This window comes from Pseudopodoces humilis, chromosome 7 (assembly GCF_049639895.1).
Source record: "Pseudopodoces humilis isolate 2021_Gansu_Grassland_sample_001 chromosome 7, ASM4963989v1, whole genome shotgun sequence".
NCBI lineage: Eukaryota > Metazoa > Chordata > Aves > Passeriformes > Paridae > Pseudopodoces > Pseudopodoces humilis.
In genome coordinates this window covers 47,662,200-47,684,357 of record NC_142206.1, presented here as the reverse complement: position 1 = coordinate 47,684,357, position 22,158 = coordinate 47,662,200, and the positions used below count along the sequence as shown (strand labels likewise).

Sequence of the window (22,158 nt, the reverse complement as noted above, 5' to 3'; positions counted from 1 at the left end):
TCTGGTAATGGACTATTTCTCTCTGTCACATTTATTCAAACAGAGGGCAAATACAGTTTATGCAGAAGCAATGCAGATATTGATCTCACAGCTGCAGTGATATGACCCAGCATTGTACTGGCCTTGGAGGAAAGAGAGCTTTCCTACAGATTTTTTGTCAAACCAGTTAACAGCTATAAATTGCATTTAAGCAAAACCATTATTCATTACAATTTGTCATTTTGAATTAAATCCCCGCAAATAATATAAAAAACCACCCCAAGTCCACTTCCAAAGCTGCCATTAAACTCCTGAGAATTCTGCTTTTCCATGTTTTCAACTAAAGTTGGTTCATACTGCCAGAAAAGAACAATTATTGAATTTCCATGCTGCGTTTCCTGCTGTAAGCATGTTTGGTCATATAAACAAGTTAAGTGAAAAATAACCCATGTTAAAAAGAAAAACAGAATCCTTTTTCTGTCCATATAGATAGTCCAAGGGAAACATCTGACCATCTCAGAGAATGACTGCTCCATCCTCGCAAGAGGAGTGATTTTTTTTTTAAATTTCCACTACTTATCTCTCCTTCAGTGCTGCTTATGTGAAGCCAGTCATTAATACCATGGAATTATTTTAAAGAGATTTAGTTATTGTTTCTTCTGAGATTCCCAGTTTCTGGGGTGTACCTTGCTCTAGACTGTAACACTGTATGCAGCAGGGAGTATCTATATTTAGATTTTCCAGAAACTTTCTTTTACTGAACAAATAGTGAAAGAACTCAGTTCAGATCGGGCCTTTTCCCAAATTCAAAGTATCCCAAATTTTTTACATGGACCAGGATGGAGGTTTGGAGGAGGTAGACAGCATATTGTTTAAGATTTGCAGAATCTAACCTTTCAAAAACAAAGCCAAACCAAAACAACAACAAACAAATAAAAACAAAAAAAAAGTTTATATGTGTGTCTTTTAGAAACCTCTTTCCTCTGTCCTGTTAGAGGTTAGGAATTACCCATAGTTACTAACATTAAAATGTACTGAAAGAGACATATTTATGAGATATCCATCCATATAATGTGAGGGTTGATAGGTTCTTAGTCACAGAAATGTCTGCATAGATTATAAAAACCCAGAACTTGTCTGAGGCAATGGGAAATCACTGTCAGAGACAGACTGAATGACTGAAGTGCCTGATGGTTTATCCAAGTTCCAGACCTGTAGAGCACCTTTTTAGTCACTGAGGTGCTCGATTTCAGCTCAGCTGCCACAAGTGCACTAGCTCAGCTGAGTGGTCGGCGTGAGAGGGGAGGCTTTCGTACAGATCTCATTAACTGGAAGTAAATCTTTATCGTCCTGTGTATGGAGGGCTCCTATTGTTGTCCTGTTTATCTTCAGTGAAAAATAAAAGTTAATTCACTGTAGCTGTGAAACTTTTAGGTACACACCTAGCCTTATACCTGAATTGGCCTTTTTCTGAAGCCCATGCTAGAGATCTGTACCAGAAATCAGCATAGAGATCCAGAATGACTCGAACATTTGAACAGAGATATTAACAGTAGTTGGTTACTCTCAAAGGGAATATTTCAATAATTTATTAGTAAGTAAGTATTTGCTTTTTTTTTAACAAAAGCACATTAAACAGTATTTGCAAATCTTTAAAACAAAAGGCATTACATTTTTTCCCTTACTGTGCAGAATTTTTAAGGTGCTCATCTTGGTTTAGGGCAAATTTGGGAGAAAATACAATTTTATATCAAAATTACTCCAGGACACTGCTGCTGTGTGCTATATAAAATTTAATTTCAGTAATGCTTACTGTCATACTCTGTCATACAATTCCAAGTGAATATTTAAATGTCTCCAGCTTAGCACATTTATTACTGCATTTGTTGGCATTCTTAGGGAGGGGAAATGTCCACTTCTCCACACAAATGTATGCTTGGTTTGCCTTTCACCAGCAGAATATAAACATAGTCATCGTAACAACATGAAGGTACTGAGAAGGTAAAGAAATATGCTGCTATGAGACTGTAACAAGTTTTAGTGCATCCAAACCAACCTTCTCCACATGAAAAATATCTGGCTTAAATTAGTGTGTCACTGTAGGTGCATTTCTGCACTGCTTTGTTTAATAAGAGTTAGAGCACCTCCGTACTAAAATGATGCCTCTGCATAGTGCAGAGCTTGTTTGCCGGGAGTTTATTGTGTTCTGGGTGACCGTTACCAGTTGAAGTGTTTCACTGGTGAATCCAGTGCATAAATGATGATGTTGCAGTAGATTGTGATGCAAACTTAAACCTATCCTGACCTGATGTTGAAGCAGAAGTTACAATTTCAAGGTTTTTTCATCTTCTATCATTCTTTTTTCACTAGCTAGAAACTGTAATTCTCAGCTTGTTGCATGTTTTTGAAGGGCTAGTTCTACGTGCTCTGGCAAAGCAGCCTCTGAAGCAGTGGAAAATCTTTAGCTTGGTGAAATTAGGCAGCCTGATGCTTTTCTGGAGTGGCATCAAACAGTGAAAATTAGCTTAGAGACTTGCTTAGCCAGCACTGCACTGGTGGGCACCCTAACCCAGCAGGATCAGAAAGAACAGCAGAACAGAAGGTGTAGATGCCCCTTCTCTGGAAATCTGCGCAAATAAGGCCCCCCAAAACCCCACCAACATTAGCCAGCAACACAATAGTTTTGTAACTGTAGAAAAGTCTGTGACAGCTGCACGTTCTCCTTTTTCCAGCTGTGTGCAGTGAAAGTAAACCAGTCTTTTGGGGCTATTGTCATTGATAGCAAGTGGAGATGATTAGCAAAGAAGAGTTCAGGTTTGAATTCTCTCAAGATTGAATAGGTGAGATCCTTTGACAAGACTCACATGCGAATTATTCTCCCCCATCCCAGTTCAGGCTTCATCATCTTCAGAAGATATCCTACAAATTGTGGTCAATCCTTCTGGCAGGTTCTTTTGGTTTTGCAGAGTAGCCAAAATCTAACCTGAAACCACTATCAACTTTACCTCAAGACATCTGGGCTAACTTTTCATTCTTTGACTTATAAAACCATTTTCTTGAGAGAACTCTCTAGTCCAAGTAGCTGTAAATTTACTTAAGTGCTTGAAACACTTTTATGACACTTTTATGACAGCTCCTTGGCACATTCTTAGGCCTCTGATGTCTAAATGGTGGCATGAGTGCTTTCCTCTGGTTTAGGGTGTTCCTCAGCTTCTCTGATTTCTCCTGGCAGGCCTCCATGTGAAAAGAATCCCACTTGCACCCACCATAGGCTTGGTGCAAATGGAACAGAAATAATCACTACACAAAGTGTTGAGAGTTCAAGAAGAACATTCTTCTAACTTGTCCTCCATCTGATTTGTTTAGCTTGTTTTCCCAAATAAATAGCAAAGAGAGTGTGTGTGTATCTGTATTTATTGCACAACTTCAGAAACAAGTACATAGACCTCTTAGACATTGGGCTTCTATATGTATTGGGACAGTTGGCACTTTGGTAATGGAAATTGGGTTCTGATGAAGGGACAAGGATGATAGGTACAATGTTAGCTCATCCCTTATCAAACAATGGGAATCTTCATAGGCACAGGTTAGGACAAATATTTCATCCATGTGAAAAGCTTTCTTCAGAGGTAACACCAGAAAACTGAGGCTCAAGGCAAACAGTCTTCATCCATTCAGTCACTAACATTCCTTCCCCTCTCCAGAAGCTCTGAGAGAAGGGAAAATCCCAAAGAGAAGCATTGGCATCGTATGTTCAACTCTAAAGTCAGCTCTTGTACATGTGGTACATTAATATGAAGCATAGAAGTGGCCTGTTCAGAACCACTAGGAATATTTGCTGTGATCCTGTCTATGGAAGCGTCCCTTTTAGCTGTCAGAAAAGTGATTGGGAAGCAGTACTTGTGCAGGCAGCTCCATAATGACACTATGGGATTATAACAGGTCCTGCATTCAGATGGGCTCATTGCCTAAGCTTTATTTACAGCCTGTCAGACACTGAGTATGTGAGATAATAAATTTAATAGTACAGTGACACAAGAAGTATTAACCAAATTTATCATCTATGCAAATGCAAGTGTCTTACAGGATCTAGGCAACCTGAAATGTCTGAAAGTTTGCGATTCTAAATGAGCTATCTATTTCACTTTACAAGCCTGAGCATCTAGTAAATGCTCAGAGCTATAACCAAATTGTGGTCTCAGTTGATTTATTCCAGCTCTTTTTGTTGATGTTAATTTGGCTTGGGTTTTTTCCCCTTTTTCCTTTCACACTACAGATGATTAGCTCCTGTTTTCTATAACTTACTTGTCTCCTGAATTTCCAGTTCTTTGCTACATGTAAGGCTGCATGTAGTAGGAGGTAGAAATTGGATGTTAACAGGACAGTGTTGGAAATGTGGAGATGTATGTGTATAGTTTAATCTTTGGATATGAGACTGGTACTTGAGCAAGAAAGGAAAAAAAAGTCTCTTTTGGTTATTGAGTGTGGGGATTTTAGTCTGAGTGTGGGGATTAGATAATGTTTTGAAATGCACTCTGAGTGGGAAAAATCTGAGGACGGGGGGTGACTGGTGGAGCAAGACAGGCTATATTCCTGCCTCTAGGAAAGTAGTAAGTAGGAGTCAAGGCAGTGCACTACTGATGCCTAAGTATGAAAAGTTTGTGAACACTAGAGGAACAGCACCTGACCCAAAACAAGTCTTTCCCAACTGTGCTTCTGGATTATCACTCACAGGAGCATCTTTAGTTAACTTCAGTTTAGTCGTGGCATGTCCAAAAGAACTCTTATCTGTCGAAGGGAAGCTCATTTTGGTTAGGATTGGGGTTGTTTCCAAAAGCTTTTTTACATCTTGTCAATGAAGCTTGAGTTTCCTCTATATGTCACTGGCAAAAATGAGGTATGTCCTTCTGTAACATGCTCACATATGCTGGAGATACTATCGGAGGGATTTGGTTTGTTTGGGTTTTTTTCTTTAATACACTAAAGTTAGTAGAATTTGGAATACTGCTGGCATGGGGCTTTGGAAATGCTTTTCTGCATCTATTATTTTTGTACTTGTAAGACTATACATTGTGGTAGCTTTTGAAAAAGATGTAAATTTCTGCCCTTCCCAGGGAAGAAAGACAGTGTCTCCTGATGGGACTGTACAAAATCAGCAAGCACAATGGCCTGTGAACTGTTGGTGAACTCTAAGGAAGCATTTAAACAAAACAGGAAAAGGGTCCTCAATCACTGGAGCCAGGAGCATAAGAAGAAAGTGCAAGTGATGGTGTGGCCCACACCAGACTTGTATCTTTCCTGTTTTCTCAGTTTTAGCAGTTTAAAAGGTCTAACTGTAGCCCCAAACAACTCATGGAAGTGGAGAACCACTGGAACGAGGACATGTTCTTTAGGTCACCTTGAACGTGTTCTCAACAGAAGAACCAAAGACAGATGTAAGCCAGCAAAATATGGCACATATAGGATTCATATATGTCCAGGTCACTTTATATGAATTTATATGTATGAGTTATGTGTCCATGTCAGTCTGATTTACATTCATTATATTAAAAATAGCTACACTGTTTTTAAAAAATAATAAATTACAGCAATGCAAAGTATGTGGTAAGATGGCTCATTTTGCTATAAGCATACTCCCAGAATTGTTATAGGTGCACCTGATTAAAAAATCACAAACAGCTATAAGCAGAAACTCTTTTAGCATGAAACTGTAGGTGGAGAAAACGTCACTGCAACTTAATCCTTATCCAAGTCTCAATCCAAACCCTAATAAACTGTGAGGTCACCAAAATTCTTCAGAGAACAATCTTTCAGGATTTCCTTACACATAAAGCTCTTTACACATAAAGTTTGAATAATTTTAACTACGCTAAAGTAATCACCTAACTATATAGATCTCCATGTGTCTGTATTGAAAGAGTTTGTATGAGCCTTTTCTCCATGAAGCTGATTGCCATAGTAAAGGCAAGGGAGCTTCAGTAATGTAGCTGTGTCTCTGTCCACAGCTGAGTTTTGACTAGCAGAAGTTATTCAGTTTGAAAAAATCTGTTCCTACTGACATAATTATACTGGCACAGGATTTTGTCATCTTTTGTCTTGGCCACATAGATTTTTTTGTGGCTTTAAATTCTTTATTCATTGATGAAATGCTTTCCTTGGCTTATGAGCTTATACAGAGTCTGTCCCCAACATGCTACATGACAAGCAAGCAAACTTGGCAGCCAGACCTTTTCTTACTTTCCTGCAGCATACACATTCATCAGAGCTCGGGATAGAAAACTTTTTGAGATGTATATAAAGTAAGATGTACCTTTCTTGCAGGTGGTTTTCTTGCAGTTTCAAAAAACCCTATAGTTATCCTGTTTTCATGGCTGGTATAGAAGAGCTTGCTGTGCTCTCAGGGTGATAGGCAGCCATCTAAGCAGCACTCCATTGGGGCTGATGCAAGCTCAGGAATCCTTGAGTGGCCCTGCATGGGCTGGTCATCTGCCAGGCATTGTTACCCTCTTTTGGAAGGGTTTTGAGCTCTTCTAGCTGAATTCCTTCTTCTGATCTCTAAAAGATCAGAAATACCAATAAGCCTCAGGCAGTGCTTATTAATCCTTTTCTTTATAAAATCAAAATACTGAAGCATAAACTGCATAGGTTGTCAGGTGAGTGAGGGAGTAGAGGTGAACCATGCCTTCCCCATCCCTGCTGCTGCTGTGAATTGGGATTGCCACCAAAAGAGGCAGTTTGATGCCTTCTCTTCCTGGCTTCTTTTTTCCAACTTCTTCACTGTCTTGTGCCACTATGAAAAGGTAGGAAAAAGAATGGTGATCCAGACTAAGGAATTGGTTTAGGCTAAGACTTAAATACTGTTGTTAACTTCCTGAGTTTGTTTAAGTCCATCTTAGTTCCTGGCTTCCTTATTCTGGTCTTTCACAGCCACATAAGCACATCGACTGTTGTGAAGGAGGATGTGGCCAAAAGTGAGAACAAGTGGCAGTTTTTGGAGGAACTGTGGCTCTGAACAGCAACACCTGATTTAGCTGACTGTGCCATGACTGTCTGATTTCCAGCTGGTAAGGCCTGTCCTGTGCCATCTCCATGGACACCCAGTCCTTCAGAGCAGAGCAGCTGGGCAGCATCAGGTGCCAGAGGGCACCTCCTGGGAGCCGTGACCAGAGCCCCAAAATGGGCAGCTGTTTCGTGGTCCTTGGCAAGGGATAGCTGTGGTATGTTTGAATTCAGACATCAGTAATGAGCTCTCACCCCCAGGACTAACCTTCACTGATTTATCATTTAAAAGCTGCTGGCCAAGAGTACATTTAGAAAAGTTTCCAGACAATAGCTGCAGAATGTGTTTTGCCAGAAATTAAGCAAAAAACAACCATAAATTGTAGAAACTCAGCTTCTGTCACACACATCCTCTAGTGAACCACTGTGGAAAGAAATCCTATCTATCGTTTTGATGAAACTTGCAATGATGAATTGGTTGTAGACGTAGCAGAGACCTGAGGAAATGGCAGCCCACCATGCTTCTCATACACTTCTCTCTGCCTGCCTCACTGGTGATGACAAGTTCCACATGCAGAACCTGGACTACTCTTGAGTCTCCCTCTCTCAGGGCCCAGAAACTGTAGTGCAGCACATGCAGAGTTTTCCTTGTGTTCCTTCCTACCTACAACCTCATTCCAGCAGTGCTGTGTTGGCACATGATCTGACTTGGTGGTTTGACTGACTGGAGAAAGGGGAGACTTGTTCTGATACAGAGGGCTCAGCCCTCTCTCCTGCCCATCCACAGCAGGATAGTTACAACTATCCTGTCATAAGAAAATATGTAAATAAAAGTAAAAAACCCTAAACTGCAGGCAATGTAAATCACTTCACCACCTTCTTCCTGCTCATTGCAAAAGATCCTATCATGACTTCTGCCAGGTGCTGAAAAAATAATTCAAAAAATACTGAGAAAATATATTTTGATAACTAATCAAGTAGAGAGGTCTCATGTTATTATTAAATGAATTTCCATGGAATTTCATTAACTTGTGCCACATTGCAAGGATCCAGTCTTGTCAGAGCCCCTGTATTTGTTGAAAAGGCTAGAAGACAAGGTGTGAGAGGTTCCAGCTAAACAAGGGAAACCTGCTTTGGGCTGTAGCTGAAGTTAAGATGAAGAGGAAGATACTTCTGGTTGCCAGAGGACTCAAGATCCTAATCAACCCTCACTCCTTTAATTAGCATGAAGCAGCTCATGAGCTGCAGCTTTCAGAGTTGGGCCTTAGAAAGTCACATGAATAGTCAGCTTGCTTCTGATCAGGAATTGCGTGAACATTACCCTGGGGCTTCCTGTGGTCGAAGGTTTGGCATTGCCTGAACAAGCTCTGCAATGTAAACACAGGTTTGTAATTTATTTAGCAACATTGTGCAGCAAGATATAGTCCAGTGGCACATCAGGTGAAATATGTTTCCCACATCTGCAGTTGTTCAAGGATTAAGATTCAAAAAGTCTAGTTTAAAATGAAGGCATTTACCAGTCTTCTCCTTCTGAAGATTGAACCTAGTCTTTGATATATGTCATTCAAGTTTGTCTATATTGCAGCAAAGTAAATTCCTCCTTTTTAGTGAATGTGCTTCATTTCCAGAGGAGCTAGGAATGCTCAACACCTCTAAAAACCTGCTCTCCCACATCTGGAAAAAAGTACATAAATATTTCTGTCCCTCCAGACTGTATTTTAGATTGGTCTGAAGCTATGACATTTCTTAAAGAAAGAAACATTCAAAAATAAATAATTTGGGAAGCTGACTTCAATAATTTCATGTTTCAATACATTCATATTCCATTCTGATACAAATACAAATTTTGAGCTTCATATACAGATGCAAATTTTAATAAAGTCTAAAATAAGTCCAGTGAAATGATAGCTGAAATAAAGCACTGATATTGGCAAAACGAAACACTTCATAACAAGAAACCCAAGTCAGTTTGTTTCAGGATTCTCATATTAATTTGATAATGTTTGATAAAGTCTTCTATTTTTGAGTTACAAATTTTTTCCAAAATTACCATGCTCCTATAAAATGTTTAAATATCAGTGAAACATTCTGCAGCAAGAATCATGCTATCAAAGTACATTTACTAATTCTAATTACATTAATTAATAAACTGAAAAAATGTGTGAATATGATTAAGATAAAAAGTGTTCTGTAAAATAAAGGTTAGAATATATCAGTGGAAAATAAGATGAAGGAGAAAAATAAAGATATTTATTCCTCAAAGCAACCACAAGTGGGGAAAAAAATATTATGATATATATTTTCAAAAACCATTGGTATGAGCTGTTTGCAGGTGTTTCCATTCCTTGCCTATTTTCCAATATACCCTTGGGTCAAGATGACTGCAGTGTTCATGTGAGTAATGACAGGAATGTAAAATGCTTTCTACCAACTCCCTAAATCAATTGCCCCTTTCATATTTCTTAAGGCTTTCACTCTTCTTTCCTTCACATGGATACTTGTACCATTTTTCCAATACTCTGCTGAAGTTACAAAACCACATTTGTTGTGGCACTGTGAGTCAGCAGAACTCGCTGAGCAGTTCCCACTGCACAGGGCTCCAGGGCTGGTTCACAGAAAGCGTCATCATAGAAGCATCATCTGCACCTCAGCTCAGGATTGCAGGTACTGCAATCCCACCCCTCTGTGAAGGACTTTGTTATTGTAAAGGCCAGGCTTTCCATTCCTGGAGAGACAGAGAAAAATGTTCAGGCTCAAATCGTGTTCGTTTCAGATGAAGGGGAAAAACAACAACGGGGAAATACTTTGCTGGGAGACAGCACAGTAATTCAGACTGAAAGATTCTTCCTCTGAAATGAAGCACAGAACAGCTGCTTCAGTATTTAGAGATGCACAACCCCAAAATTAGAATGTCAGTCCATGCTTGCATTGCCTGCCTTTTGCCTCCTGCAAAAGAAAGTTAAATATGAGATAGCTATTATTGCAAACTCTGTTTAATCCCTGCAGATACTTGCAAATGCTGGAAGAAGGAAGATCCTTGGTTTTGCACTGAAGACTCATGTTTACTTGGAACCTTTTTTCTGTGAAAGATGCACTGACCAACCACTTTTAGTAGCACCAATAGGAAATGTAAGAACTGCGTAAAACTGCTCCTCCCTAGGAAACCAAAATCCAACGGTGCATCCCCGGGCCACGCCCCGCGGCCGGGCCCAGAAAGGGGCGCTGTCTCTTTAAGGCGACGGCGCGGGCGCCCCCTGGCGGCGGCGGTGCGGAGCCCGCGGGGCGGGCGCGGCCCCTCGGTACTGCGGAGGGGCGGGAGCGTCCCGGTGCCCGCCCCGCGAGGTGGGTGGGAGCGGAGCGGAGGGGACGGCCCGGAGGAGGAGGAAGTGGAGGCGGCTGTGAATAGCGGGCGAATGGGGAGCTGAGCGGCTGCAGCAGCAGCAACAGCAGCAGCAGTACCGCGGCCGCGCAGCAGCAGCAGCAGCGGCGGGCGGGCACGGAGGCGAGCTCGGCGGCGGGGTCCGTGCGTGCGGGCGCTGCGGGCGTGCCGCGGGGCGGGCGGCGGCGTGCCTGCTCGGCTGGGCGCTTCGGGGCTGCTGCGGGGAGCGGGGAGCTTCTCTCTGCCTCGGCGAGCTGCCCGCCGGTGCGGGGAAGGGCCTGTCGGGGCTGCCCGCCCGCCGGGATCTGCGCCTGGCGCGGCTCGGAGGTTCAGCGGGGCGGGCGGGGGGCAGCGCCCGCCGCGGGGACCCGGCTGATCCTCCTTTCTCTGCTTCTCTTCCAGCCGTCGCTTGGCAGGCGCCGAGTGCGAGCGGCGGCCGCGCTGCCCCGCCGCCCGGGACTGGTCCCCTGCTCGCGGGGCGGCACCATGCAGACCTTCCTGAAGGGGAAGCGGGTGGGATACTGGCTCAGCGAGAAGAAGATCAGGAAACTGAATTTCCAGGCCTTCGCCGAGCTGTGCCGGTAAGAAGGCGGCCCTCGCCGCGGGGAGCGCCGGGGCGGCCGCCGGGGCAGGCGGCGGCCCCGAGATGGGGCTGGGGCCGCCCCGTGCTCGGCCGGGGCCCGCGCCGCCCTCGGGCGTACCGCACTCGGTGCGTGGCTCCGCGGAGCCGGCTCTGCCCGGCGGGACCGGGGCCGCAGGGCTCGCAGTGCTGCGGGCACCCCGCCCCGCTGCCGCCGGGCCGGGGCTAAGCGCTCCTGCCTCCCGCTCACCTGGGCGCTGCCGGGCGCTCCAGGGAGACACTATCCGGGAGGGTGCAGCATCCCCGTGGGCGTGCGAGGGCCCGGCACAGCCCCACGTTACTGCCCGTCTGGGTACATTTATGTCCCCTACTTCCCGAGATGTCTCTGCTATTCCCGTTGAAATGGGGTAATTTGAGATCTTTGCGGACCCTCTTTCGAAGCCGAGTTATTATTAGAAAAAGTCAAACGTTTGGGAATAACTTTCCTTCACGTTGTGAAAACACGTAAAATTAGGGTCTACAAACCCCTGAATAAGCTTGTATTCATTTGGAATGTGAATGAGACATCTGAAGATGGTATAACTGCGTCTATTTTGTGCTGTCCCAGAGGTAAAAGGTTAGTTTGATAAGCTGTAATTTGACTTTATCTGAATAGCTTAGAGAATAATTTTTGCAGTATATTACACAATTTTATTATTTAATTGGGAGTTTAAACTCCATCTTGTGACACATGCATTACAGCTTCTGGTACTGAATAACAGCTTTCTCTTACTTCATTTTAATACCAAATTTGTAACAAGGATTCTAAAACAGTTTCAATAATTGAAAAATATGCTGCAAACTTTACAGAATTCAAATGCACTTTAATTAACGCATGTAATGCTAAAAACACTGGTCCCTGTGAAATTTCTGTTGACAGCACTTCTTTCTGTAAAGATGAGGGAGGCAGAACAGAAAACTATTTCAGGAAAGTGACAGAAACTTTTACATCAGCTTTTGTATTTGGCATTCTGTACCCCCTCTGTCAAACTTCAGCAAAATTTACTAGACTTTTTTAAAGTATAGAAAGGCCACAAGTTCTGGTTTAATGTCTAATTTCATATGGTTCTCCAAGCAAGATTCTCGTCCATGAATAATGCTAAGTTTTGCCCTTGTGTGAGATTTTAGGTGAGTTTTTGTGATGCTGAACTTTTTTTTTTTTTTCCACTTTTACCTCTAATAGGTATACAAAAAAATGTAATTTTTAGGGCCTTAAGGTTTGTTATAGGCTGTTTTTAATGCCTGGAAACTACAGTGAATCTCAGAAAATCCATTAAAAACTTCTTTATATTATGTATTGTACATTGTTATATTTAGCAATCTCCAAGACTGACTTTTTCCCCTCCATTGTCCTTGTTTCTCTTTTTGACTAAGTGCTTTGCTTTCACTCTACCTTAGAAATTCCTTACACTTGTGTTACATAACATGGATCTACAATTTCTTTGTGTACTGTACAAACTTATTAATAGTTTTGGGTCATCATGCTGCTGTGAAAATTGACCCCAAAGTATCTCTCTTGCTACACTTTACTAATTTCTTGGTGAAAATTAAGTTAGCTCATCCTGTACAGGCTAAGCTCAATTTGAATAGCGTTCACAGATGCTGAATAGAGATGGCTGTTCATGCATGCTTTGATACTTTTAAAAGTGTTATTAATGTTTCTGTACAAGCAGAGTTAGATGTTTGGTTTAAGTACAGTCATTGGAACACATTCTGCTGATATCTTGGATGCTCTGTTTTCATTTCTAGTAACTTCTATTGACACCAAAGGGAGCTGCATTCATTTAGGCAAAGATTTCAGGTATTTTATGGATAATACCTTGGTAACTTGTGTGCTTGTAAGGTTTTTTCTGCTGTAGAAGCAATTGTGCCAAGCTTAACATACATCTTACTAGAAATCTTGTGTATGGTAAAAAACAAGACAAGCATACTCATTCCTGTACAGTGATTCATGTGTTAGAGTGGACTATGTATCTGTCTGTCTACTCCATGTGCTTTATGGTGACTGCTACTTGGAATTTATTTGCCTGTTGCCTAGGGATATACTTTCTGGATGACTACAAAGTTCAGATTTGTTTGTACAAGTTTGTAATGAAGCAGTTATATAGTCCAGGAAAGTAAAAGGAGCCTCCTAATGAACTCCTGAAGCATGCTGGGTGAATCTTTATTTCTTTACAGTTTGCCAGGGTAGCCACTTCTTGTGCAAAGTACTGACATCCTAAAGAGGCCACGGACACACATTTCAAAATCTGTTCAAAGCATTCTCTGAGAGATAGACTCTAAGTGCTAGACTGCTTTCTTAAGCATGGCTCCAGGTTTTAGGTTAGATTGTCAGAGCTGAGATGAGACATGAGCCAGTGTGAGTGGACCGGAAGCTAAGGTGTCGCTTTGGGGTGTAGGCATTCCTGGCTTCAGCTTTCTGCTTCACAAAATACCGGGCAGGAACCTTAAATACTTTCCTCATGTTTGTATCCATCTTGAAACTCTCTGTATGATTGACAAGAGATCTGTTCTACCTGAACATAGTATCTTGGGACATTTGCCTAATCTTTTTATTCACAAGGGAATCTTCTTGATATCAAAGGCCTTTGACTTCACCTGCGTGCTTGGTTCTCACTGTGACAGACTAGGTATGTCCCACTTGAGCTGTATTCTTTGTAGAACATAACTTTGTAAAGATAAAGGTGGTGTCTGTGGTTGTATCTACCTTCACATTTATAGTGCAGACCGGTGATCCTAAATTGTTGAGTTGCACCCCAGTGCAGACCTCAATGGTTCTACATTTCCTTGGGGGTTCTGAGCAGAGTGACGAGCAAAAAGGCAGTGTGTTTTCACAGGCCTGCTGCAGAGAATCAGTGATTTCTGAATAGTGCCTCAAGAGCTGTTGACCTGGGAGACAGAGTGCTTGGCCTGTCACCTGGGAAGTCTGCTTTCAAGCCTGTAGCTGATCTCTCTCAGGGGAGACCAAACCTGAAGATGGGCCAAGCTCACTCTGATCCTCTGGCTGAACCTGCCACTGTGTATAGAGAGGAATGTGACTTTGACTAACCTGGCACTGTGGAGCATTCTCCCTGCTATGTCTGAAGCGCTATGGCAAGGGCATTCCTTTGGGATGAGGTGTGTCCTCAGTTCTGGTCTGTTTCCTGAGGTGGTTTTTGGTTTTGCCCAACAGCTCTTTTCTATATAAGCTGCTCTTCGTAAGCTGACATCGGAGCAAGACTTTATGTTCTGTGCCATGCATCAGTACAGTTTCAGTGGTGAGAAGAAAATTTCTGTCTCAGCCTTGCTGATATAAAGGCATTCTTGTTTCAGTTGTGATATGGGGTTGAGCTCTTTTGTATGGAGCAGGACATTTGGTACATCTTTCTTATACTGTCAGTAAATTCATTAGTCAGGCAATTTATCACTATTGGCAAGTTGTCCTTTGCTTTTAGTAAAGCTGTTAGAACACTGTGCTTTGTGTTGTACTTGGAATTACCTGCATTCCAGTGTATATGCCGTGGCTGCAGTTCCCTGCATGTAGGGTCCTTGCGGGACTGCAGTGTGCAAATGTCTGGTTGGTGCATCTCAAATAGACTTTCTTGTGAACCTTTATGTTCTGCTTCTCTAAGGTGGCACAGTCTCTTAGGTTGCTGTCTATTGCCAAAATATAGAGTATCTGTGCCCTGCTGAAAAGTAAAGCAAGGTTTCTAGGCATTCCTAACAGAGAATTTAGGAGCCTGTGATATAAGTGTGTAGTTCTGATGTTGTCACATGTCCCTGCTGCTGCTGAAAGGAGCAGTTCCTCCTTTTTCTAGCTGCTTGGTCTTATCTTCTGTCTCAGGTTTGGTTTAATGATTTTGCAGCTGGCAAAGACTCTCAATGCAATCAGTTCCATGCTCATCACATTGATATTGGAATGGCTGTCACTGTACAGGTGCCTGAGCACTAATACAAAGTTAGGGAAATGGAGATGCCACATTCCATTATAGAGATGGGAGAGCTGTTGTGTGACTGTCAGACAGTGGTAAGGACTCTTAGATGCCCATGCAATTGTTTTGTAAAATATGCATACTGCTGGGTCTCTGTGGACATTGTGGATGAAAAGACTCCTGTTCATGCCATATGAAAAGTGGCCTATATGTGCAAAACTGCATATATCTACTCAGAAAATGAGTTGTATGCGTCTGGCACCAGTTAAGATTAGGGAGGTGCAGCCATTTACAAATGTTTCTTTGCTCATTAAATGCCTCCATTTCCTTGGTAGTTGTTCTGCTTGTCAGCTGTTACTATGGTCTCTTTGGGGAGCTCTGGAGATATGAGGCAGTAAGGTCACAGCAATATGAATAAGTTATAGTGATGTGAAGTGAAATACACTTCAAGAGGAGATAATTTAAAGTCACCCAATTCTAAATGATAAGCTACTTCTCAGTTATTTTGGACAAAAGCATTCGTGTGTGTAGTTGTAACTTTTCATGGTAATTTGGTAGTTTTTCTGTGTAGCTATATGCATAAAAAGTCAGAATTTCCTCTTAATGGCATGTAGAAAACAAATAGAAAAGGCGTTGAAGAGTTGCCTGAAGATGTAATTCATGTCGTAATAAATCCCACAATTTGACTGATAGAAGAACTGTGCTTGTACACCCTAATGACCAGATTATTTATGGTAAGATTTTACTCTGCTGTGGGTTTTTTTTTTCTTTTATTTTTGGTTTGTTTGTTTTTGTTTATTTGTTTGTTGGTTTTATTTTTTTTCTTGTTTCATAAAACTGGGTGAGTATCTGTGAGGAAGAAGTTTTCAGGAAATGATAGACATGCTGAGAAATTCAAATTCTGCCCACAGAAGGCAATGGAAGCAGGCTGTTTGAGTTATGCCTTCTAGTAAAGCCCAGTTGTCTTGATTATTAGTGAGCAAGCCAAATTGTCATCTTCCCTCCTTGTGAGATCATCCATGACAGAATGATAGCATCCCCTGACATGCAGGAAGCTGAGTTGTCTTGGTCCAGTTTAGATTCCCATGTGGTATTCACTAGTGACTACTCTTTTGAAACTTAAGGCCATGTTCTTGAATTGTGGCCTGTATCAGTTCAGCAGGCCTGGGATTTAATACAGAAATTTGGGTGTGTGGGTCCAAAAGAGCATCTGTCACCTGTGCTGAAGACCATTTTGTTGTGACAAGTCACTCTGGTGTGTTTGAGTTTTTTTCATTGTATTATGATGAAGCTGTTTTGAGGCTGACACCAGGTTGAACATAGCAACCAATGATTTTTTTTTCCCTACCAAAATATTAGTATGCCTAATTTAAATTTCTCTGAGGCTTGAATTTGTTTGGGTTATTTTTCCTTTCTTTTTAGACTAAATTGATTCTTTGGCTTCTGTCCATTTAATTTTTGTTAAGTTTTATTTTAGCACATGAGAAACACTATCTGGTAATCTACCATGAAATGGTAAGCAGTGTTGTCAGTGCTGTAGATCTGTATGGTTCTTCTTTTCCTCTTCTAAACTTTTTAGTCTCTTGTGTGCCTGTGCACAAGAACCTAAACATGAGTTTTAAGACATATTTAAGAATAATGCTGGTTTCAGGGTATTAAATTAATCTGTTTCTTTATATAGCAGGCAGGAAGTATATTACATATTTTTTCCAGGAAGAAGTCAGGGGATTTTCTTTAACCCCAATTCCCCACAAAAAGCCCTAAATACTACTTTTGTTAAATATCTGACTTGTGCCAGTTAGCTTTTACAACCTTAAAATCCATAAAAATAAAATGTATGTGTGTTGATCAATAGCTCCCATTGTTGGTTATGTTAGTCTGAAATACTATATCATGAGAAGTAACTGTGGGCTGGATGGGTGGGTAAGTTTCTTTGACATCAATTTTTAACTAAGACAACTGGCCTAATGGTAGAAATTGTATTAAGCCGAGAAAAAGTGTTGAAGGTTGTAGCAAAGAAGGGTGTATTTCTTGGAGGGGAAGCTCAGTCTATTTCTGGATTCTTGCTCCCTCTTCCTGTAATGTGTAGAGACTCTATATCCCATAAGAGCTGGATATGTGTGCGTTTTCTTAATCTCTGAGAGCACCTACTGCCAGGCATTCTTCTCCCACAAAGCTTACGGTGTTAAGCTTGCAGAACCATTTCATGGGAACACAGTGCAGCTGCTGGACAACAGAAGTGACTGCAACAATCACCCTTTCATAGCGACTCAGTTTTGTGGTCTAGCAATCATTTACCTCAGGTTCAGGAAGTCTGCGTCTTCCTTATGGCACATCCCTTTACCACAGCCTGTTGGAACTGATATGCAGCAAGAAACAGTAATAAGCCTGGTCAGGTGGCAGCTTTTCTGAGAAAGATCTGCATTCTTTTGCAGATCATGGGCTGAATACAAATTGACAGTGTTGCCAAAAAAAAAGCCCTACAAAACCCCAAGCAAATATCATCTTGGGGTGCGTAAGTTGGAACTGAGCCTGCAAGGCACATGAAGTAATGTCTCCGTTCTGCACAACACTGATAACGCTGCTACTGCAGTAGCCTCACCTACTGCCTTTGGTCTGGGGCACGGCATTTCAGGGAAAAGGTCGATCAGCTGGGAAGTGCCCAAAAGAGAGCAGTGAAAAGAATCGGCGGTTTTGTAAGTACAGTGTATTGCACTGCTCTTAAGCATAAAAAAGAGGCTGGAGATGATCTTGACTGTAAAAAGCTGTTGTATGAAATAAAAAAAACCAACAATACATGATCCCCCCTCTTCTGCCAAGCATGTTCCCCAGTTCTGTTGCAGGTAGAAGAAAAAGTAGTGGTCTTCAGCTGTGCCAAGGAGGAATGATAGGTAAGTTAAAAAGATACTGTAATTGTCCAGGTAGGCAGTGGAATGTTTTCTTGAGATGACTACAACCAGTTTGAACAAATATGCTGGGAGTATTTCAGGCCTGTGGTGCTGTTTCAGAGCAGAGATGTTGACCTCTCCTGAGGTCAATGCTGTCTCTGTTTTGGTTCAATCTGTAGTAGTGCAGAAGGTACCTGAGAAACCATGCTTAGTGTGCATTAAGTAGCTTGAAATCCCTGTACTAATTTGGGAGTCATGACTTGGGAAGTCTAAGTGCCCAGTCTAAATGTGTGTGGATCTCTTGAATATAGAGGCTCAGTGTGGGTTGAGTGTCAGAGATGACAGAAAGTGTTTCCTTTGTCTTAATGTGCTGCACCTGGAAATTGATAGCGTATCTCCTGATATTGACTAGATAATGTGCTATTCATCTCAACAGTTGACACTTTTTGGTGAGATGACATTCTTGAATGTGTTCCAAAGAAGGAAGCAATGCATGTGAAACACGCTAGAATAAGTGTGATAATAGATAAAATAAGCACCTGGGCTGGTCACATCTGGGGTACAGCATTGTAGAACAAACCCTCTCTTGTCTGGTTATCTTCCGTTTTGTCATTCTTGAGTTCAGTGTTCAGTCCTTGAAACAATGGCTTATTTTGTACTGATGGAATTTAGCTCTGCTCAAAAGGAGCTATGTGCTTTATATGATCAAAGAGGAAGCTGCTGGTACTTCCATACTGTCCAAATACAATGGAAGTGCTAGTTAGTATTCTATCTGCAGAGAGAAATCCTATTTGGAGGACAACCATTGCTCTTTAGGAATGGCTTTCAAAATGACTGTATTTCATTTAAGGAGGTGTCCTTTATTTCCAAGCAGAATGTCCTTACTTGTAGTTCTTTCCTCCCAGCTTCAGTGCTTGGGCTAATTTGACTGGGGTGTGATTACCACTCATGTAAAATAATTCCTGTGAATTGGGAACCAAAGCAGAAGTCTGCTCTTTCCCATAGCCAGGGTACTACCTATGCAGGCAGCAGGGTGTACAGACATTGAGAGGTTGCTCTGGGGGCTCTCAAGTCTATGAACTGTACAGTGGAGAAAATCACATTTCCAGATGTAGTGGCACTTCCAGGAAAGTAATTGGCAGAGCCAGGCACAGGACTTGGAAGCAGGTTCAGTTCACATCGAGCTGTTTAATCTTCTTCTCTCTGATGCCAGTTAATGAAGATTTGTAATATGTCTGGTATTACTACAGTTATAACATATTGCTGAGTCAATCTTCCTTGCTTGGAAGAATTTGAAGCTGGTCCTTCCTCCTCAGAAGCAGGTTTATTTTTGTTCTTCATCATATCCCCCACAGACCTTTCTTCCTTCTTGTCAAAAAGGCATCTTTGGTTCTTTCCCTTTGAAACACACTGGTTCTGCATGTCCAGTCTGGGTCCTGAGGCACTGCCTTGTGAAACTGAATTCTCCATAGTGCCACTGGCAAAGGAGGAAAAATAAGTGAATGAGACATGTCTGTAGTAAAATCCAGATACTAAATCTTGAGCTGTGAAGTCATGGTGCTCCTGCCTGTTGTTCTGAAGCCCTGTGGCTGTCTCATCAGACTGTACCACAAACATTCATGGATATTGAGTGTCCCCCCTCAGAGAGCAGTAATGAGCTAAAAATCAGTGTTTCAAGTGACCCGGGTTGAGTTTAATGTTTTGGCCATAAGCAACATAGATGTCCTTTTCTGAAATCTAGTTGTTTTAACGTGCTGGTGATTCTTTGTACTTTCTGTAATTTTCTCCCTGATGTTAGGTATGGATAAATGCATGTAATTCTGCAATGTGTTTTGTTACAGCAGGAAGAAATAGTTCAGAGGATTCTCTGGAAACAAGGCCCTTGGCACTGTAGTGCTTAGTAATGACTCTTGCTGCCTAACCTTGATAATTTTATCTTCATGTTGGGGTTGGGGCAACTGGTTAATAGCTGATAGAACAAGTGATGTGTGGGGTGATTAATTGTGCTGGAAGGAAATGATACCATAAAGGTTCACTTACAAAATGCCACACCTGACCTCTTGGCAGCCATAGTACTGCAGTCCTTTTTCCCTGCCATTCTGAAATGGCTTTTGCCATTTGGTTAAAAAAATTGGTGGGATGGCTAGGCTTATTCCTTATCTTGTCACCCTGCTTTCCCTACAAGGATGCTGTCATCATTTGTACCGGTGGGCTGTGAAACGCTGCCTGCTTCAGCAATATGGTATGTTTCAGTGAGTCCAGCAGTGACCACTTTAACCCAATTGGTTATGTGTGTTTCAAGGAGAAACTTGTTTATTTCCTTGTAGTTAAAATACAAGCCACAGAGATGAATGTAAATACAGAACACTGTTGTTCTTTAGCTCTATCTGCATGTCATGCAGCTGCATGTAGATGCCGGTTTGTTCAGGAACACGCTGTTCCTTTGATTACAAAATCTTGTCTCAGTTTTGGGGAATTTACAGGCGGAGGATCCAGCCCCCTCTGCATGCTGTCACTGGAGTCTGGTACCAGTGCAGATGGAAGAATCTGCTTGCTCTCCTTGCTGCCATTTGAAGGATGAGAGGGTGGCAGGGGAAGTGGTGAGGGTAATTCCACCCAAGTTCATCAGTATGTTTTGCTTTGTAGGAGAGGTTGTAATTGCTTGGAGCTGTTTGGGTTGATGGGCCAGCTGAAGATTGTGAGGACAGCCAAACAGACCTGAACCCAGCTACCCAGGACCTTAAGGGATAGTTATAGCAGATGCTTAGGGAAAGTATGAGGCACAGAGCAAATGTGTTCACCTTCCCCTTGGCAGACCCTCTTCTGTCAGTCGCTTTTAGAGACTTTGGTGGCAGCAATTGTGTCCATGGTACCCACATTTAGTGGCCACAGATGGATCTGCTCCACATAAATATTTTAATGCATTTTTGAACTCACTTTCATTTCTGCCATCACAGGAACATAAGGAAGCTGTTGGCATTTATTTGTTAGCAGTTCTCTAGTTTGTCTGTGAGTAGCAACATAAGCAAATACAAAGTTGCATTTGCTGTGTTGTGGGGTGGTTTTTTTCTTGGGTTTTGGTTTTACTGTGTTTATTTTTCAAGCCTGTAAAGGAATAGGTATTACTTATTTTTAAGTGTATGTGTAGGTATTCATTTTACAAAAACAACCTGGCTCTTAATTAAGAAATAAAAAGAAAAAAATGTGGTCAAGTTAGCTTGCAAAATTCAGGTGTCAAAAGTTCTTCCCCAAAAAGAAAACACTTTCCTGCTAAAAATAAAAAAGCTTTTAGAAGAGGGAGGAGGAACTAAGATTTGGTACTGTTTAGAAGCTGTCTTCTAACTTAATCTAGTGCATGATAATTTTTGACTTGAAGCCAACAGTGGAGGGGTTCGTGGAACCTAAAGCCCCTTGTAACTGAAGAGAGAAGAGTGTCCAGATCCTCGTTTGCTGCCTGAAGAGGTCAAACGCTAGCATAGCAGAGGAGCACTCTCAGAATGTGAAGTACTGTATTACTACTGCAATAGTAACAGAATCCCTGTCTTTTCTAGTATTTATGCCAGATGTGCAGTTCAGTTTTTAATAAAATCTGCACCTGGTTTCATCTTATATTAAGAGCATTGAGTTTTTCTGGTCTTCCTATTGATTTTTTCAGTTAACATTGCCTTTCTCTGGTCTCAAGTATGACTTTAAGAGTTGCTTCAACTCTGCATTTTTTCACCCTGTTGTCTAAAACAGGTTTTCTTTGTCAGCCAGTCTTTAAGCACAGATATACATGCACTCAGCCCAGCCTCATGGTTTTAGAGTTACTGTGCTGTCTGGAACAGGTATATGCCGATAACATGTTGAGTCATGATGTTTCCAGTGTATGTGACTTTTACATAAGTGTCCTCTGAGATAGTCTGGGTAAATTGTGTTATCAGAGACTGTATACAAGGCACCCTGGCCTGATAGAGCTGTGTGTGAAGCTCAGCATTCAGATATGCTTGCTAGTTGGAGGGGTGGGAAGGGAAGGATAGAGGGAGCTTGTTCTGAGGTTGCCTGTGGTGCTGCTCTTGTTTTGTTGACAAAGAGGGAGCTTAATTCACTGGAGCTGTCAATCTGGTAGTTTTAAAGCCTTGAAAGAAAGCTCCTGTAAAACTGTGTAAGAGGGAGTAAAGGGAAAAAGAAACTAAGCAAGACTACTATTCTGATGAAAGATTGATGATATAAAAATCCTGCACAATTGTAGTTGCTGACCTCTGCACTGTATCTAGTAGAAAAGGAGAAAGCATAAGAGTAAAAGGGAAGTATTATTGCTGTCATATTGGGTTGGAGCACTGTGTGCTGGGGAGAAAGTACGTGATGATAGAATTTAATAGCACCCTTTGTCCCTTGGTAAAA

The 22,158-nt window shown here is 41.8% G+C and overlaps 1 protein-coding gene across 3 annotated transcripts in view; it reads left to right on the top strand.

Annotated features, from left to right (window-relative positions):
- Positions 1-10,425: 10,425 nt before the first annotated feature.
- Positions 10,426-22,158, top strand: part of ITPK1 (inositol-tetrakisphosphate 1-kinase) — a 140,498-nt gene continuing 128,765 nt past the window's right edge. Inside the window, exons 1-2 of one of the 3 annotated variants that reach the window (XM_005520177.3) lie at positions 10,426-10,497; positions 10,760-10,938. In XM_005520177.3, coding sequence (XP_005520234.1) covers positions 10,844-10,938 — 95 coding nt within the window. In that variant the 5' untranslated portion in view covers positions 10,426-10,497; positions 10,760-10,843. Of the gene's footprint in view, positions 10,498-10,604; positions 10,622-10,759; positions 10,939-22,158 lie in introns of those variants that run through there. The other 2 variants (XM_088057784.1, XM_088057785.1) reach the window with 2 other exon arrangements.